The 17,202-nt window shown below is 42.4% G+C and overlaps 2 protein-coding genes across 2 annotated transcripts in view; one reads left to right on the top strand and one right to left on the bottom strand.

The window, feature by feature from the left end:
• Positions 1-4,285, top strand: part of LOC146609533 (dolichyl-diphosphooligosaccharide--protein glycosyltransferase subunit STT3B) — a 105,815-nt gene extending 101,530 nt beyond the window's left edge. Inside the window, exons 15-16 of the mRNA XM_085346980.1 lie at positions 2,574-2,780; positions 2,931-4,285. Coding sequence (XP_085203106.1) covers positions 2,574-2,780; positions 2,931-3,005 — 282 coding nt within the window. The 3' untranslated portion in view covers positions 3,006-4,285. The remainder of the gene's footprint in view (positions 1-2,573; positions 2,781-2,930) is intronic.
• A 4,905-nt stretch (positions 4,286-9,190) lies between these two features.
• Positions 9,191-17,202, bottom strand: part of osbpl10a (oxysterol binding protein-like 10a) — a 95,458-nt gene continuing 87,446 nt past the window's right edge. Inside the window, exons 10-13 of the mRNA XM_085346116.1 lie at positions 15,182-15,368; positions 13,459-13,641; positions 13,216-13,369; positions 9,191-9,779 (exon numbers count right to left, since the gene is read on the bottom strand). Of these exons, the coding sequence (XP_085202242.1) occupies positions 9,735-9,779; positions 13,216-13,369; positions 13,459-13,641; positions 15,182-15,368 (569 nt within the window). The 3' untranslated portion in view covers positions 9,191-9,734. The remainder of the gene's footprint in view (positions 9,780-13,215; positions 13,370-13,458; positions 13,642-15,181; positions 15,369-17,202) is intronic.

The raw sequence follows: 17,202 nt of genomic DNA, 5'->3' as shown, positions 1-17,202 counted from the left end.
GTATTGAACAGCAGAAATGAGGTTTTCTTTTCGGAAGAATGTAAAAGGGAAAAAAACAGCGGCTGACAGCGCTGTAAACAACAGTAGACTTGTGCGTAACAAGCAAGCGAATAATGAAGAAAGGGAAACTGTTCTTGAAGTACAGAGAGAGAGAGAGAGAGGGAGAGAGAGAGAGCTGTGCATCGCGGTGGAAGCAAAACAGTAAAAGTCAGAGTGAATTCATGACGATGTTTATGTGAAGCGTTTGGATCTTCTTCTGCTGCTGGTTCGGTCAATATTGTTTGGAGAGAGATAAAACTAACAGCTTTAGAATCGGCTCATAAAGGGCGTGAACACAAAGCGCAGACCCGCCGACAGATCAGAATCAGCGAGCTGTCGGCTTTCAGCCCCGACCGTGAGAAAGGCGACATCTAACTGATTCTGATCCGCGGGTCGCGCTGTGTGTTTAAGTCTATGTGCAGAATCCGTGTTCCTGCTCTCATTTACTGTCTTAACTGTTTGGTGGTTCTTGAAATTTTGTGAGATGTCACCAGAGATTCTGGCATTTCGGGCAAAATAAATTTATATTAAAAAAATCGATTCAGGATTTTAATGAATCGATTTTACGTTATCCAAGCCAGAATCGATTTTAATCGATGAATCGATTATAAAAACCCACCCCTAGCCTTAACGGTTGAAATCACCAGGAAATAAAAATCCGCTTATATGCCTTAACAGATTTGCTGGCTTTGATCCAAAGTAAGCTTTAAATCTCTTAAGGTGTATTTCTATTACACGTGCTCAGTTTGTACACCTTGTTACAGCTTCAATCCTGAGTGATCAGTGATCACTACTCATTCCACCAGACCACTGAATAAATGCCATGCTGATTTACATTATAGCAAGAATAAGCCGGGAGAAAGTAAAAAGGTACACTCTGGCACATCTGTACCGCAGTAACACAAAGTCTTCTGCCAACACAGTGCACATCCCACAGGTTATTAAAGTGTTCAAACACAGTTGAATGCAGGACAAAATATGAGGAGCAAGTGATGGTGTACAAAAAATGATAAAGAAACACCACACTTATTAATGCCAGTAGCCTGAGGCGGCTGTGGTGCAGCTGTTTGAGACAAGGGTCTGCACTGTTGCGAGTCAGCAGCCTTCAAAGGTTTGTTTATATTGTGATGTCTAATCTGAACTTCATACATTTTGCCCCTGAAAAATGCTAAATGAATAATAAAATCCTAAAAACGTCAATAATTTATTTTCTCAAAACTACTAAAAATTAAAGGTAAACGTGCCTCGAAAAATAAAATGAAACTAAAATGAATAATCTCAGTTTGTAAACTAGAATGACAACAAATAAAATAATTTAAAAAACCATTAAAAATCAAAAACTATTATAACCAGCAATATGTTTGGCTAATGTATTCATTTTTTTATTGGTGTTTGGCTCTTTAGGAGCTGGGATGGCAGCTTCTATCGTGTCTTTGTTAACATGTGTTTGGTTTGACGTCATTTATATTTCCGTGACACAAATTCAGTTCAACTTGAAGGATTTCAGTTTGTCCTCTCAGCTGGTTTCTGCTTTCTAAGCAGCTTCGGTCCAGATGAAAATGACAACAGGTGAACTGAAGAGGCAACAACAAGACGACCCCCTCAGGAAAAGAAATGGTTTTGCAGGTGGTGGGCACAACTCCTGCTCTCTCATTGTCCCACCTGACTACGTTTTCTTTTCTTGTCACCTCTGATAGTAGGAGGTGGTGCCTGGTTGCACAGGTAGTCACATTCCTTTAGGATGTCGTGTTCACATGTGCTGTCACAAGAAGGCTCACTGTGTCTCCCTGCACAGTCTCAAGCGTGCGGTGGAGAGGTGAGTAGGGCTGAAAAAAGCCTTCCCCCAAAGCAGGACCTAGATCTGCATCTCTGTGCAAGAAGGAACTAGAGGAATGCTACAAGATCCCTACACAATCCTCTCTAGTGGGCTGTTCATGTGCGTGCTTCTGACTGACCGGCACCATGCAGCTCAGTTGGCACTTGCCATTGTTGCCTGCAACAATTATCTGCGGAGAGACTAGGTCATCAGTGCCTGCCAGTTGTGGTATTCTCTGAATGCCAGTTGAGCTGCACTGTCTGTGATTACAGGACCCACTAAGGGACATCAGGCCCTTATGCCACCGTAGTACATGTATATCACAGCTTCATCAGAAATATGCACTTCAGTGGCCCACTAGAGGTCGATTTGTAGGGTTCTGGCAGTGCTTCTGTTCCTCCGCACATGAAGGAGCAGATACATGTTCTGCTTCCTTGGTCGATGCCCTTTTATGGGCAGCTCTCATGTGTTGGCCTGCCTCCTGGTATCTCCTCCACACTTGGCGAATCTTCTGTGGTCTAATTGTGTAACTAGTAGAGTGACAAGAACGACAGAAAAATCAGTCGAGAAGGAATTTGGGGTTGTTTTGTTGCCTCTCCAGTGTACCTCTTCCCACCTTCCTCTATAAGAAGACAAACAATTGCACTGCACAGTTTCATACGTTCCTGTCACTGATAGCTGCCAGAAAATCAGATAAATAAACCTGCTCGTCTCTCAGCTGGATTTTAGGACGCCGCCTGGCTTTGACCGGACACGTAACGTCGAGATCGGCAACAAGGACATTAAGTTCAAGTACCTGGAGGAGGCGTTCACTTCAGAGCACTGGCTGGTCAGGATCTACAAGGTGAAGGACCTGGAAAACAGAGAGCCGCTCGACCACAAGCTCCGTAGTGTCGTGCCCAAGCAGAAGTACACCTCCAAAAAGGTAACAACATAGAGCATGTGTTCATTCAGTCTTTTTATTTATTAATTCTTTAAATGTACAAAAAGTTGCTTAAAAAAATTAATTTAAATCCTACCAATTCTAATATTTACAGATGTTTTCTTTTTATTTCGACCTCATTTCTCTAACCAGACCGCCAAGAGGAAGCGAGGGCACATCAAGAACAAACTTGCCATGAAGAAGGGCAAGAAACTCCAAAAAAAATAACGGCGACGAATCGTGAACTGTAGGAGAACAAACGTGAAGAAACCTCTAAACACCAATGATGAAGAACACAGGTGCTGTTTTATCTGGCAGTTGGTCTCGGGCGCTTGTCTCTAGAGCGCCCTCGTGTGTCGAGGATGTGTCATATCTGGTTAGCTCCAGAATTGTCGTCCGTTTTTTTTGGTTTTTGGTTTTTTTATCCTGAGGATGTTTGTCTTGCGTTTTCTTCTGTTTTTTTTTCTTTTCAATTCTTTTTTTTTTTTTTTTTTATTACTTTGTACTTGAATGTGTGGTGAGGCATAGGGCTGCTTTACTGGGTCCAGCGTTGATTTAATTTTTGTGATGTTAATTAAGTGCTTATCAGTACAGGGATCGGGTGAAGGCGAAACAAGAGAAGACTAGGAACATTTGCACCAAAGACCCATCGACCTTGCTCCGTGGCACATGTGAACTCATTACTGGGAGCGAGGAGGCGAAGCAGTGAAAGCCGAGGACTTTGTTCCTGACTCGTGTACAGTAGGACAGTATGCGGTATGGAGGAACGTCACCATCCACGCACAGCCCTTCTGTAATATTAACCTTTTTGTCATCATCTCTTTTCTGTCTTCTGCCTGGCTTCCTGACCCCTGTTTTCCCCACAGATTCTCTGGGGAGAGAAATTGGCCTAATATGTAAATATGCGATATAAAGAGAAACTGTCTAAAAGGATGATAATATATTGGATTGTTGTGGTGACTTTTTAAATATGCAGTTTCTGGGTTTTTTGTTTAGTTTTTTTTTCTTCCCAGTTTTTGTGCGATTGTTTGATTTTTGTTTGACAGCATTTAGAACAGTGAATGCAATAATTCTTGTACAGAGGGGCTTGAGATTTTTGCTGACAGAATGAATTTGAATGTGAATTTTTACACACCCCCTGTTTTTCCCCCCCTCTAAATGCATAGATTGTACATTTCTGCTGCTAGGGTTTAAAGACGGAAACAAGCAACTGTGTGTACAAAGTAGTGATTAATAAATTAGGCCTCCCTTCCTGCAGGGGGAGCTCTCTAGTTCAAGTGAGCAAAGCCTAGTGCCTCATCGCTGGTCGTCCATCGCCTGATTTTTATCTTTCCTTTTAATTTTTACGTTTGAGTTTGTGGCTGTCTACTTTTGTTTAAGCTCATCGTGTGTCAGAATGGCGGCTTCGCTGCTTCAACCAGACTGAGGCGTTGAAAACTGGAAATGTTCATAATATCTGGAAATGGACTGGTGAACTGTGAAGGGGGGGAGTGGGGGCTACATGGTATACAGGCACTGAATCTAGAAAAGATGAACTGAATGAGAAACTATAATGGACTTCCATCTCTGCCTGTAACATAAGATGGATCAGTGAGAATAAGACTAACAAATGTCTCTGTGGTACTCTGAAGCTGTGTCCCTGTCCTGTACTGTATACTACTGCTGCACTAATAGATGTTTGTACAGCAGGCGGTTGAAATAATCAATTTCCCAGTTAATGTTTTTTCCTGAAAACGGTCCTCAGAGCCAGTTGTGATGTCTTTAACTTTTTACTCATTGAAAGCATACTGAGAGTAACCCTTGAAGCTCTGAAGTGAAAGGTCAGGGCTGCTTATAAAACAAAATGATTGTGCATCAGAACTTGGTGAGGGTGGTCACTTGGAAAAACTACCCTTGGAAAAACCTGAAAACTAAGGTCTTTTAGGAGTTTTATTCTTCTCCTCTGCCAGAGTAGCTTTGCATGATTCAGTTCAAAATAATCCTTATTCTTTGAAATCTCTTCAGAGAGATTATCCTCTGTCTGAAACAAACTCTAGTGGCCTCTCTGATTTTAAGCCAACTTTATTCTGATTGGCTGAAGGTTGTTGGCTGAGATGACCACATTGGTGACATCTGCTCTGTGACATCATACAAAGCCAAGATGAGACAGAGTGCTTAATATGAGCATCCAGCATTGTATTTGTACATGAGGCTGAAAAGGAGGAAAACTTAATGGATTGAGAAGTCCACAAAATAATCACTTTTTTCTGTCTCTAAAGAGATTTGGAAGCTCCTTACGTTTTTAAAAGCTATAACAGTGACATTTTACTTTACTGAGATATTTTTAAAGCAGTAAAGTTTACAGCTGTTCATTGATCCATTCATTCTTTTGTTCAATGCAGTATTAAAAAGGGCTGCATGCTTTTGAATAGGTTAGCCTGTGGTTGCCTTTTAGTCTATCAGTTAAATTTTCTGTAAATTCTCCAGAAAAAGGTGTTTTAATTTTCCAGGTGCTGAGATTAGGTCTGTAATTGATAACAAAAAGAGTTTGGAATTACTTTGGAATAATCCACTTTAATACAGTTGGTTTTTTTTATTCTGCACCCCACATCATGTTTAGAACTGGTGAGTTGGTTCCTGATACTGATTATATTTCAGAAAAACCCCCTGATATTTATCTTTAAAAAAGACATAATATAAAATATTTCTATCCTAGTAGTGTTAGTTGGAGTATGCGGTATGCAGCTGGGACACAGCTCTGAGTGGTAGCCTATGTCTTATTCTATGGGCATTGCACTGTTCTCCGTGTGTTTGGGTTCTTAGACTCTGTCTAAAAACTAATGTGTGCACGCTTCTGTAACTTTTTTTTTCTTGATCAAAAAAGTGACACATCATGCAGATATACTTGTTTTGTCACATTTTACAAAAAATAACTTTTGTTCATATCGGGTGTTTTTTTTTTTTGTTTTTGTATCTGAATGCTTTGATCTCTCAAACTGTCACCGTTTGAGGCTTCAGACCTTCGACATGCCACTTCATTGTTCTGTTACACAGAGGACAGAGTTCAGACTAAGCCTTAATGTGATGTACAGTGTGCTCCTCTTTTGTGCTCATTTGTTTTGTTTGTTTAATTAGGAACAGCAGAATGGTTGCTCTGAATTTCGTCATGTCTTAGAATCTCGGTGGCATCTGTCCCCGACAACATCTTTCTTTTTTTGTTGTTGTTCTAATGCAGTCTCTTCCCACATGTGTCTGCTCATCTTCAGAGTTTACATTTTTACATTGTTGTTCTGTTCAGCCATCTTTGAATATACACTTTAAAGAAAACACTGGTGTGTGTGTGTGTGTGTTGTTGCTGGTCTTCTCACTTTGAAAGCGTTGCATGGACCATCTGTAAATGTGACTTTAAACATAGTTGAATGCAAAATGAACCACTTGATGGCAGCATTACACTTTGGGTGAAGACTTTTGCTTCTGAGTGTGCAGCAGTACACATAAAGAACACTCTGATTGTGGAGGGGGTGAGATCTCTTTATTTGGTGGCGGATGAGTAGCTGTTCTTCAGCCACTTATTATTTAATGCGATCTCAACTCGTGATTTCTCCAGTGAAGATACTTCACTCTATATATTTACTTTTGTGCTGAAAATAATCTCACTCTGGGCCTTAGTGCAGCTTTTGAGTTCACCCTGTCTGAAATGACCCTAGCTCACCATTTATTTGAAGTCTTCCGATTGGTTTCCCCTTGCAAACAAAAGGTTTGAACCTCAGGTGGGTGGAGCTTCTGTGCCTGAGATCACCATATTGGGGATATCGGTTCCCTCTGACATCATTAAGAGCCAAGAGTAGAAAAAAAAAGACTTAAACTGAGCCTTTAGAGCAGTCTGAAGTCTGAGCTTTTGGGCTTACAGGGTTTGCTTGCACATGATGCTGAAACCATTATTTGCAAGAGTATGCATGTGACAGAAAATAAGGAAATGCTTGGTGAGTCCCCTTTGAGCAACGGTGCCTGGCAACAAAGCCTAAGAATGATGTATTAAAGCAGGTGGCACTTTAACTCCTGACAGTAATGAGAAGCGTTGCAGCAGTGCTTAGATGTAAAGTCTGCAGCCACACTAGCACTGCGACTCTTGGCATCGCTACAGCGATATGAGTCGGGCGGTGAATTGGCCTCATGGTGGTGCCAGAAGAAAGGACATCTCCATATAAATCAAAAGGTTTCTCTTCTACAGCTGGCACTACTTCACCAAAAGCTCAGCTTTAAATTTCAAATTATTTTAGTTTTCACCAGCTGAAGCGTAAGACTTGTAGGTGAAATTACTGTTGAAGATGATGCCAATATGCCACAGGCCTTTTCACTGCATGTTACAGCAGGAAAAACACAGGTGTGAAAATAAAAATTGTTTTGGGAACACATGGGGTTTTTTCCTCTCCCCTTCTGTTCTTTGCATTGGAAGAGTTTACAAATGCCATTTGCTAAGCTTGCTAGCATTAGCCGAGATTTTGGCATTCTTTCATGTCAACAAAAGAAACGATGTAACATGAAACATGTTGCTGATGCGGGTGATATGGTGACTGTGTCCATCTTTTATATACAGCCTATGCATGCACAGTGTGCTGTGCAAAATCAAGATGTGCTGGACGAGCAGCCGAAAAAGCCGCAGCAACTGTGATGCTATCATGTAAATATGTATCCACCACCTTCACCTCCAGCTCTGAAGGGGGAAAAAAAAAAGAGGGGTCCAAACCTGGTGCTGGCACGGTGTACCTAATGAAATGTCTGATTAGTGTTAACATACTAATTGTGTAATCAGCTGATGGGGATCTAGTCAGTGGTACATATGTGGATGCTTGCTCATAGGGGCTCGTATGATTGGAGTTTTCTCTGTATTACAGGGCAGTGATGTCAAACTCATTTTACCACGAGGGACACACTTTGATCTTAAGTTAGCCGGATAAGTGAGACTCCACTTTGTGTCAGTGTACAGACGTTTAACTACACGTTTAATCCCTGGGACATCTTAGTACAAGATAATGAAGTGCCATTTCAACAGCACAAAACAATTTTTCTACATGATAAATTTAGAAAAATCAAAAAGTCAACAATGAAAAATTAACTTCTGTCCTTTTATTCTTTACTAAGTAGTTAAGTAATAAATATAGTATGACTGGCTGTGAGAGAGATGTTAATCAGGAAAAACTATCAAATTAATTTTAAAAAAAAAATACTGTTAAAAGTCTAAAAATGTATGCCCTCATTCATATTTTGGCCAGATTGTAATCTTTGTCAGGGCAATACTGAACCCCGAGCCTAATGTTTGACACCCCTGCTGCATTGCTTTTACCTTGCAGTATAAAGCCCTGTGATGCAGCTGTGACTGCTATATAAATAAAATTGAACTGAAGTTGTATTAGCATGGCTAGGGGAAAAAAAAAGAGGTTGGCCACCTGTGACAGCTAACATGCTGTATGCACGAGTTTTGCCCGAGCCCAGATGTTCCCAGGTTTCATTAAAGAAAACATGTTTAATAATTGCTTGTTGGATTCATGTAAGGCCAAAGTCAGTGTTTGTGTAAAACAAGCTCCAACATTGGTCTAAATGTCTGACAGGTTTGTTTTTTACACATATATAATGCAGAGCATCATCATGGAGTGGGTGAGCTCATCTGCATACAAATACTGTCATACGTTAAAAACCTAAGGCGGGGTTGTGCGGTTTTCTTTCTTTTATGACAAAAAATAAACAGTTTTCATTTAAAACCTTTTTACTTTATTGTAGAAAAGCCGATCAGTCTGAATAATCGTCACATATCTCGTCAAATGTAGACATAAAAACGCAAGTACACAGTGGTATGAACCTCTTCCTGCAGTGTCCCAGTGATTGTTATTCTGGCAGACCTTCATCTTCACAGAGGCAGCCTCTTTCCCCCACCACCACCACCCCCAAAATGTGATAACATGGCTGTATGTTCCTGCAAGCTGCCTCATCCATAATCATCACCACAGCTGAAACAAAGAAGTATTAACTTCAGGAGGCACAGACGGGGTGTACAGGGGCTCCCTAATTATGGACGTGTCGTCTGAGGGGCGCAGATACAACACCGATTAGAGGAGCTCTTGGCTACAATACAAACAAACCGGTGTTTTCTTCTGGAAGAAAAAGCGTGTGATGGTGAAACGAGAGGTAGTAATGGAGCTCATCTGGTAGGCAGAGGTGATAGAGCAACATACTGTCGTAAGCATGTGTAGTAGCCATCAGTACAAGATGGGAAAGCATACTGTACAATTAAAATGTGCCAAGATACATTCATAGTGCAGACACAAACAATCAGGACCTTCACTTTCTAGTAACCTGCTGTAATATATTCTATTTTAATATATACTAAATCATCTAATATAGTACATTTGATTTTAAATAGTTTTAAATCTGCTTAGGTTTCCTTAATTCTTCTAAAGCTCTGAGAGACCCAACCTGATTGGTAAAAGCCATCGATACAAAATAGTAGATTTACTTCTATGTTAAAAGTGCTCTATAAACAAACTAATCTGGGAACTACAGTGTTATGTGTTACGGGAGATGTGATCCACTCTAACAAGGCATGAAACCTGGAACAAACACTGATTTCTGAGAAAAATGCGCTGATCATTAAAAAGAAAAATACAAAGTGGGAGACTAGTGGCAGGCGTCATAAACTATGTGTGTGTGTGCAAAAAAAGGCCTTGACAGGTGAAAAATAGAAATATTCTACTTTGAATACTACCAACTGTATATAAAATGTACTGCTCTCCCCAGGAGTCCCAAACTGTGGAGATCCATTTGGCACCTTGTTTGTTTCTTGTTTGTGTCGCCGTAGTGTCACTCGGTGGGGTCTGAAGGTCCATGGGGGACGCCGCTCCCCTTGTTTGACCCCCTCCCCCATCCTCCTCAGCACGGGGAACTGGAGTTGTTATAGTCCATTAGAAAGGAGCGTTTTTGATGTCAGGTTGACTTCCACAGCGGGTTATTATAGCTCCAACCATCCCCCTGCACAGGTGAGGGAGAAAAAGCCTTTTAAGAAAATAAAGCTCAAATTTGGATCAAATTACCAAAATTTACAAAGTAAGGCCCATTTAAATCCCACCCAGTGCATCTTTAAAAACGTGCAATATTGTATAAAAGCTCTTTATGCTTGATAGCATATGAAAATCAGAAATTTAGATTATAACATTATTTCCTAAAATCAATCAAAATAGGATTCAGAAAGCAGTAAAGTCCAACTTTTGAAAAGTATGCTAATTTATACACCATTACTTGGCTCATGGGCTCTTTTACCGCAAATTACTGCATCAGTGTGAGTCGAAGAGATCAGTAACACCAACGCAGTGCGCAAAGCTGAAGTCCACGTTGCTCTGTTAGCATCTGTAGTCTTCTTGATAAAGCTAGTCAGCTGATGATTGAAGCACAAAGTGCTCTAAAATCTGTGTTGATTCTGGACTTGGTAAAAACAGAGCGAACCAACCACCACCAACACCAGCAGATCACATGACAACTGCAGAAACTTCACTCTGGAGCTTGGATTCGGTGACTTCCTCTCTTCCTCCAGACTCCATGACTTTGATTTCCAATTAAAAGCAAAATTGACTTTCATCTGAAAACTTGGATCCTCATCTCTGAGAGACGCACAGTATTTGTACAGTTTGAACTGCAATGTATTCAAACTAGAAAATTCTCATAATCTGAGATAATGATTCAGTTTTTCATGTGCTGTAAGAAATAATCAGTCAATTATATATAAAAGGATGTTTCACTTCATATGGAACAAAATGTATCGTTTGGAAGTAAAAAGCAAAAAGAAAAGATGATTTTTTTTTTTTTTGCACATACACTTGTACTAGTTTTCTCTACAGGTGGTTGTGGCTCAGGAGGTAGAGCAGGTCATCTCTTCCAGTATGAATGCTAAAGTATTCTTGTGCAAGATACTGAACCCAGAGTTGCTTCTGATGTGTTTATATGTAATTGTGCATGAATGTTAGATAGAAAACACTTAGATGTAGAAAAAAAACTGCTTGTGTGCCTGAGTCATAGTGTATAACGTGCTTTACATAAGAACCAGTCCATTTCTGTAAGGTAGACAGCTCTTCCCGCTCCACCACAACCACCCACACATGCAGGGCCTTGGAGTAGGGGTATGTCACCAGGGTGCAGAGGAGGCTACCCCCCCCCCCCCCCCCCCTGTCCCCTTCTGGCTGCCTCTGCCTCAATTTTATCCCACAACTTAGACATTCACATTACTCACACTCTCATTACACATACATATAGGATCTTGGGGGTGGGCACGATACACGGAGTCCAAAGTACCATCAGGGTGTACACCCCACCCCTGGCATCGTTGCCCACCTCTCAATTTTAAATACACGTAGACATTGAGGGCTAGCAGGAGGGACCATGCGCTTACCTGCTGCTCTCTGGCAGGTAGCTCCATGCCCTCCTGGGTTTTAAATGCACCTTAGAACACACATGCATCAACACTACAATGAGCGGGTGGAGGGAGGTTTGGAGTCTTCTCTCACCCCCGTTCTCTGCGACCTGCTGGAGCGGGGGGGCTAGGAGGAGGAGGAGTTGGCCGTCCGACTGTGGTCTGGAGTGTGGGGCCTCCCTGCTGCTGCGGAGTCGGGGCGGTCTGCCTCCCCCCACCGCAGGGAAAAGGGTAACACCACCTGGGTCTGGGTGCAGTTCCCCCCTCCAGGGGCAAGGGTACCTAGACCCGGTTTGTAGAGTACGCTTGGGGAGTGTGATCGTGTGTACAGCGTCTCTTTATGTATGTCTCCACGTTGGTTGAGTGTGGAGTAAGTGCATATGAGAGCATGAGGGTGGGAATGGATGTTTGTATCTGTGTGTGCCTGTATGTCTGTGTCTATATGTCAGGTTGGGTGTCAGGCGCCACCTCTCTGGGGACATCTCAGGCCCTCCAAGGTTTGGAGGCCTATCTCCCCCTACCACCACTTCCCCTGCCAGTGGCGGACTCCCTCAGGTGTCGGTGCGTTGGTGGTTCTTTGTGTCCGGGGATGGGCGTCCAGGTACACACCGGCTCACTCCTTGGCGGCCGCTTATCGGGGCCTGGAGCCTGGGGCTCGCTCGGGCCACTTCGGAGGTGGGGTGCCCCCGGCCTCTCGGCCTGGGGCTCGGTCACTCAGGCGCGGCTGGCTGCCGGCGGAGCTCACGGGCACGTTACTGCAACTCCCCCTGGCTTCTGCTCCGCGGCTGCTGAGTGAGCCCTCATCTGGGACTCTCCTCAGCTCTTTCCGGGACAGTGGCGCAGCTGCCCCTCTGTTGGTCGTCCTTGGTCTCTTGTGTTCTGGGGGCCTCTGGATGTCTGGAGTTTTGATCTCCTCCATACCTGCTTCATGCCCTGGAGGACGGGGCTGTGGCCCCCCCACACCCTCTAGCAGATTATTACATGAAGGAACCTTTTAAAAAACAAAATACAAGCGCGTCCATGCTCACAGGTGTACACATGGGTGATCACACCCACAAACTACACCCTTTTTGGCTCCTACCTCAAAGCACACTGTGTTCTGTTGATCTTATGTGCTGCACAATAATGTTTAACATTTAGTATTTACTGTCATATTCCCATATATCATTGTGATGTTGTTTATTCTATTACTCTTGTTCTCTTCTGCTTGTTTTCTTTTTTCTTTCTCAGCAGGTGATCCAGGTGATTGATATATGCATTTTTTTTTCTCTGCCCGTTCTGTTGGTTTTTGTCTTTTGCCCTTCTCCCCCGTCCCTCTTCTCAGCTGTTTCTCTTTCCCTCTTTCTTTCTCCCCTTCTTTCCCCCAGTCAAGTCTGTCCCGTATTCAGTAAGTGAAAATAAAATAAACAATAAAAGGTGAATCAAATGGACCATTACGGCAAGGCTGGGATGGTCAATTTGGTAAAGTAAATCCGTTGGGCATCTTTGTTTGCCTTTAGACAACAATTCTGATGCAAAAGAGCCAAACGGGACAGGCAAAAAAAAAAAAAAAAAAAAAAAGGTAGACAGCAATATAGTGGAAGCAAAGGTGATTAAAGCAGAACGACTTTGCGTGTTCTTCGCGAGTTCTCTTTTAGTCGGTTGCCACTGCAGAAGCAAGAACTAAACCTAACATTTAGTTTGTGACCCAAAAATGTATCACCACAAAAACAGCACACAGTATAATCACACAGTTACAAGCGCTGTGTGCGCTACTAATGAGGAAAAGGGGAGAGGCGTTACCTCGAGTTAAAAATAAAGCTTACTTCTGAAACAATCAGCAAGGCTCAAAATTCTTTTGCTTGTCAGGGCGACTAAATAATGCAAAGATTTTCACTCAGATTTCACAGTAAATGAAGCGCACTATTTATTAAATATAGTATTATGCCGTTCAGTGGGATATACTTTGAAATAGGAATGTTTACAAAGTAGAGCTCAGACTGAATCTTATTGCTCTTGCAGTACCTCTTTAGTGAAGTATTTGGGCATCCAGGGTTTGTTATCAGCTGCTCTCTGCCTCTCCTCCCCTCTCTGACACTCCTCCAGTCTGTGTTTGTGCTCCGTGGCCTCGTCGATGTTCCCTTCCTTCAGCGACTTGGTGACGTTTTGCCACAACCGCCTATAAGCCAAAACACATTTAAAACCGTGTCGGAGGGCAAATGAGTGTGAAACGCTCCCAAATGCTCACTGAACTCTGCTGCCTTTCACCTGGATTCTGTCCTCGCCTGTTTCTCCACCGGCCGCAGCTTCTTCTTGGTGACGGGAAGTTTGGTCGTGTCGATCACTTTGGTTTCCCCGCTGCTGTACGTGAACTCCAGCGTGCCGTTCCACTCTCCCTGTGCTTTGCACACGATGGTGTTGGTCGGGTTGTGCTTGACCTCTGCTGTCACCCTATGGCAGCAAGACAGAGACCGTTGTTGTTGTTGTTAAGTTAAAAGCAGCCTTTAGCAAGCAGATAGTTAAGATATATACATGCACTTAAAATCAATTAATGGGTGTTTGGGCTGTTTGTCTTCTCTGGGCTGTCAAAGCCACATCTGCCATCATTACTCTGCTCCCTGTGCTTTGAATCCCAGTGCTGCTCTTCTAGTTTGACTTTCAGACTCCCAATCTCCACCTCATTTGTTTGCTCAAAGCCTTATCCAATTCTCCACCTGCTTCATCTCCAACACTGCCAACATCTAGATTGCATGGATCGTCACCTACTACTTACTCTGCTCTGCCATTATTCAGTTTCATCAGAGTTTAATCGCCAAATAGTTCCTTTATTGAAGCAGTTTTACTAAAACTACCTTCCATACTGTGCTTACACTGTGACATCCATCTGTTGACTAAATTTAAGGAAACACGGTGAGCTTGAGCTCAAGGTGGCTCGGAATGAAACGTCTCTCAGTCCATCCACAGGAGCCTAAGGGGTCACTGAGTTGTTTGATTATGAAAACGATGTAAGTAACACGCTACGGCATTTACCATTACTGGATCTGAAGTCTACTAAATGCCTGTGGAAGATTTTGGACCAGTGTTGGGTCGCACTCTCCACCACCACTGTCAGAAAATGGTCACAAAATTTAAATGGTCGCCTGTCTTTACTTAGTCGCTAAATCACATTACTCCAATCATTTTTCAGGAAGTTGTGACTTATTTGTTTGGCTTAATCAGGAAGACAAAAAGAGCAAAGCTCTCCATATTATTTGGTTCAAGTAATAAATGATTTTCTTGAAAAAGTTATGCAACAAGCAATGCTTGGATCCGTAGACTCTTCCTCAAGCAATCCCTATCATCTGTTGACCAACAGGGTGAACTGAAGTGCCATCCAGAGCCTGTAAAGAGAACAATGCAGGAGGAAGACATAGAGGGTCCTCTCACCATAGACATCCCAGCCACAGACTCTTAACTCTCTTGGTACTGAGCAGAAGCATTCAAACTGCATACAACAGGTTCAGGGAGAGCATCCACCTGCCACACCTGGATTGTTCTTATGAAACTTCCTGGTTCACACTGATGATGCCACATTGACAGCATAAGTGTGCTCAATACATCAACTTTATGCAAGCATCTACTCAGTGTGTGGGAAACATTGTTTTCTCTTAACGGTGAAGAAGAGTTCTGGTGCGACAGATAGTTAATGTTCTTTATGACCAAATTATTGGCAAACATTTCCTGTATTTTCTTTGCTTAAATCAGCTAAAATGTTTCATTTTATAAAATAACTCACAAATACTGAAACGTTAAGACAGAAGCATAAGCTGTGAAATCCACTGCATGCATGAACTACTACTGTTGGTGACATAATCTGTCATATGTAAGAGTCTGATAACCTCACAGATGAATTATTTCGCTTCCTCTGCCTTCCCTGAAGTGAACAAGAACCAGCCGTCCTTAAACTGAATCACATGTATGAAGAAGCTATCGCAGAGGGGGGAATACTCACCGATGTACCTTCCCTCCGTAGAAAGGCTTTGTGTGGAAGGTCACTGTGGCCGAGTAGCCGCTCTTGACACAGTTGATGGAGACTTTGCCCCCCAGCTCCACCCAGGGCACAGTGAGGATGGAGCGGGCGTAGGCACAGGGCAATGTGAAGACGTACTCCTCGTCGTGCTCGAGGAGATAAAGGACTCCTACGGGGAGAAAGAGACGGAGCTCTTAAAGTCAGTCCGACAGGATATGATGAGAGCAGCTACAAGAAATTTTTTTTTTTTTTGAAGCTCATTGTGAGAATGAATTGTTTGAGTAATCCAAGAGTGTGAACACCATTTTCCAAGAAGTTTAAATCAGGTGAGGAATGCCAGCACAGTTGATTTGCCTGCACACCATCCGTCTTTGTCTGAAAACACAATCAGCTGTCAAAGTAATTAAATGCGTGGGCTTCGTATATGGATACTAAGCCAGCTATGTGCCCGTCACTGACTGAGCATTTTTCGCTTATGAAACACAGAAGGCAGCCTGGAGACTTAAACAGCAGATACAGACATTAGACACTGTTTAAAAACTTTACACTTACATCAAACGTGCACACATGTAGGGGTGCAACACTTTCTTTTTTTAACAAATATGGATTCAGATGTGTTTTCAGTTCAAGCTTTATCCGAAAGATCTTTAAAGCTGATATATTTATTGTTAAAGTTGTAGATGATTATATAGAACATAGCCAAAGGTTTCTAGCCATGAGGGCAGCTTATTGGCGAGTTACCCCTTTCAAGTGTCAGGCAGTCCTAAACTTTTTCTACGACAGCTATGAGATAATATGTCCCTAATACAGTCTCAGGTGGGTGGGCGCCGCCTTCTGATAAAACCTGTTTGAGGGACAGCCAATCACAGGAAGGTTGGCTTACGGGGAGGGCTGCCTTAAAGACAGCTTGGTTCAGACGGGTCACATAAATAAGATATTAACGGCATAATAGGACATTTAGATGGGAATTATTTTTTGAATTGTGAATCATGCAAAGCCATTCTAATATAGTCTAAGACAATAAAAAGGAGCTGAACCAAAACCACTCAAGATGATGTCTGATTCCAACAGATGTGTCACAGTGCATTTCAGAACAGATCCATGAGCAGCTTCCAGCTCTGGATTGCACAGGAACAACAAAAATCATCAAATTTACCAAATAAAAGATAAAAAGCAGACTGCATGATCTGCTTTTGAGATGCTCAAGATAGTCAGAAGTTTACATACAGTCATCCTAGGCATGGTAGTCATTGTGATTTTGGGCTTGCAATGATTTGTTTGACAGCACTCCTTGGACTGACCAATACTAAGGACAATGGTAAAGTCCAAGGAACTCAGTGAAGATCTGAGAACTGTAGATTTTAACAGGTTGGAGCTATTAGACCCATTTCTAAACTGCAGATTCAAAGGTGATCAGTTTAAACACACAAGTCGGCCATAAAGTGGAAACTGCTGAAACACTAGCATCACTGTGACAGTGAAGCAGGTTTTACATCGCCTCCGTACTAAGAGGATGTAGACCAAGAAAGAAGCCCCTGCTACAAAATCAACACCTTGAAGCTTGACTGAAATTTCCAGCTGCGCACTTGGACAAGCCAAATGCTTTCTGGAGAAAAGTTTTATGGTCAGATGACACAAAGATTCAGTAATTTGGCCACAGTAACGAGGTCTGTTTGGAGAAGTAAAGGCGAGGCTTTCAAACCTAAGAACACTGTACCAGCTGTCAAGCATGGAGGTGGTAGCATCATGCTCTGGGGGCTGTTTTGCTGCTAGTGGTGCTGGTACAGTCAACAAAGTGGATGGAATAATAAAGAACAACCCAAATGAACAGTTGAAACTTAGACACAGTTATAACAGGAAAATGATCCTAAATATACATCAAACTGGTTTTGAAACTGATAAAAAAAAACGTTAACAGTTGCTGGTTTGGCTTTCTTAAAGCTCTGACCTCAACCCAATTGAACATTTGGACTAGACTTAAAAGCTGCGTCTGTGCCAGGAAT

Source organism: Diplotaxodon limnothrissa, linkage group LG22, assembly GCF_057381915.1.
Source record: "Diplotaxodon limnothrissa isolate DT_005_m linkage group LG22, D_limnothrissa_male_GT1.1, whole genome shotgun sequence".
Taxonomy (NCBI): domain Eukaryota; kingdom Metazoa; phylum Chordata; class Actinopteri; order Cichliformes; family Cichlidae; genus Diplotaxodon; species Diplotaxodon limnothrissa.
The sequence above is the reverse complement of the archived record's forward strand: the minus strand, read 5'-3'. Positions and strand labels throughout refer to the sequence as shown.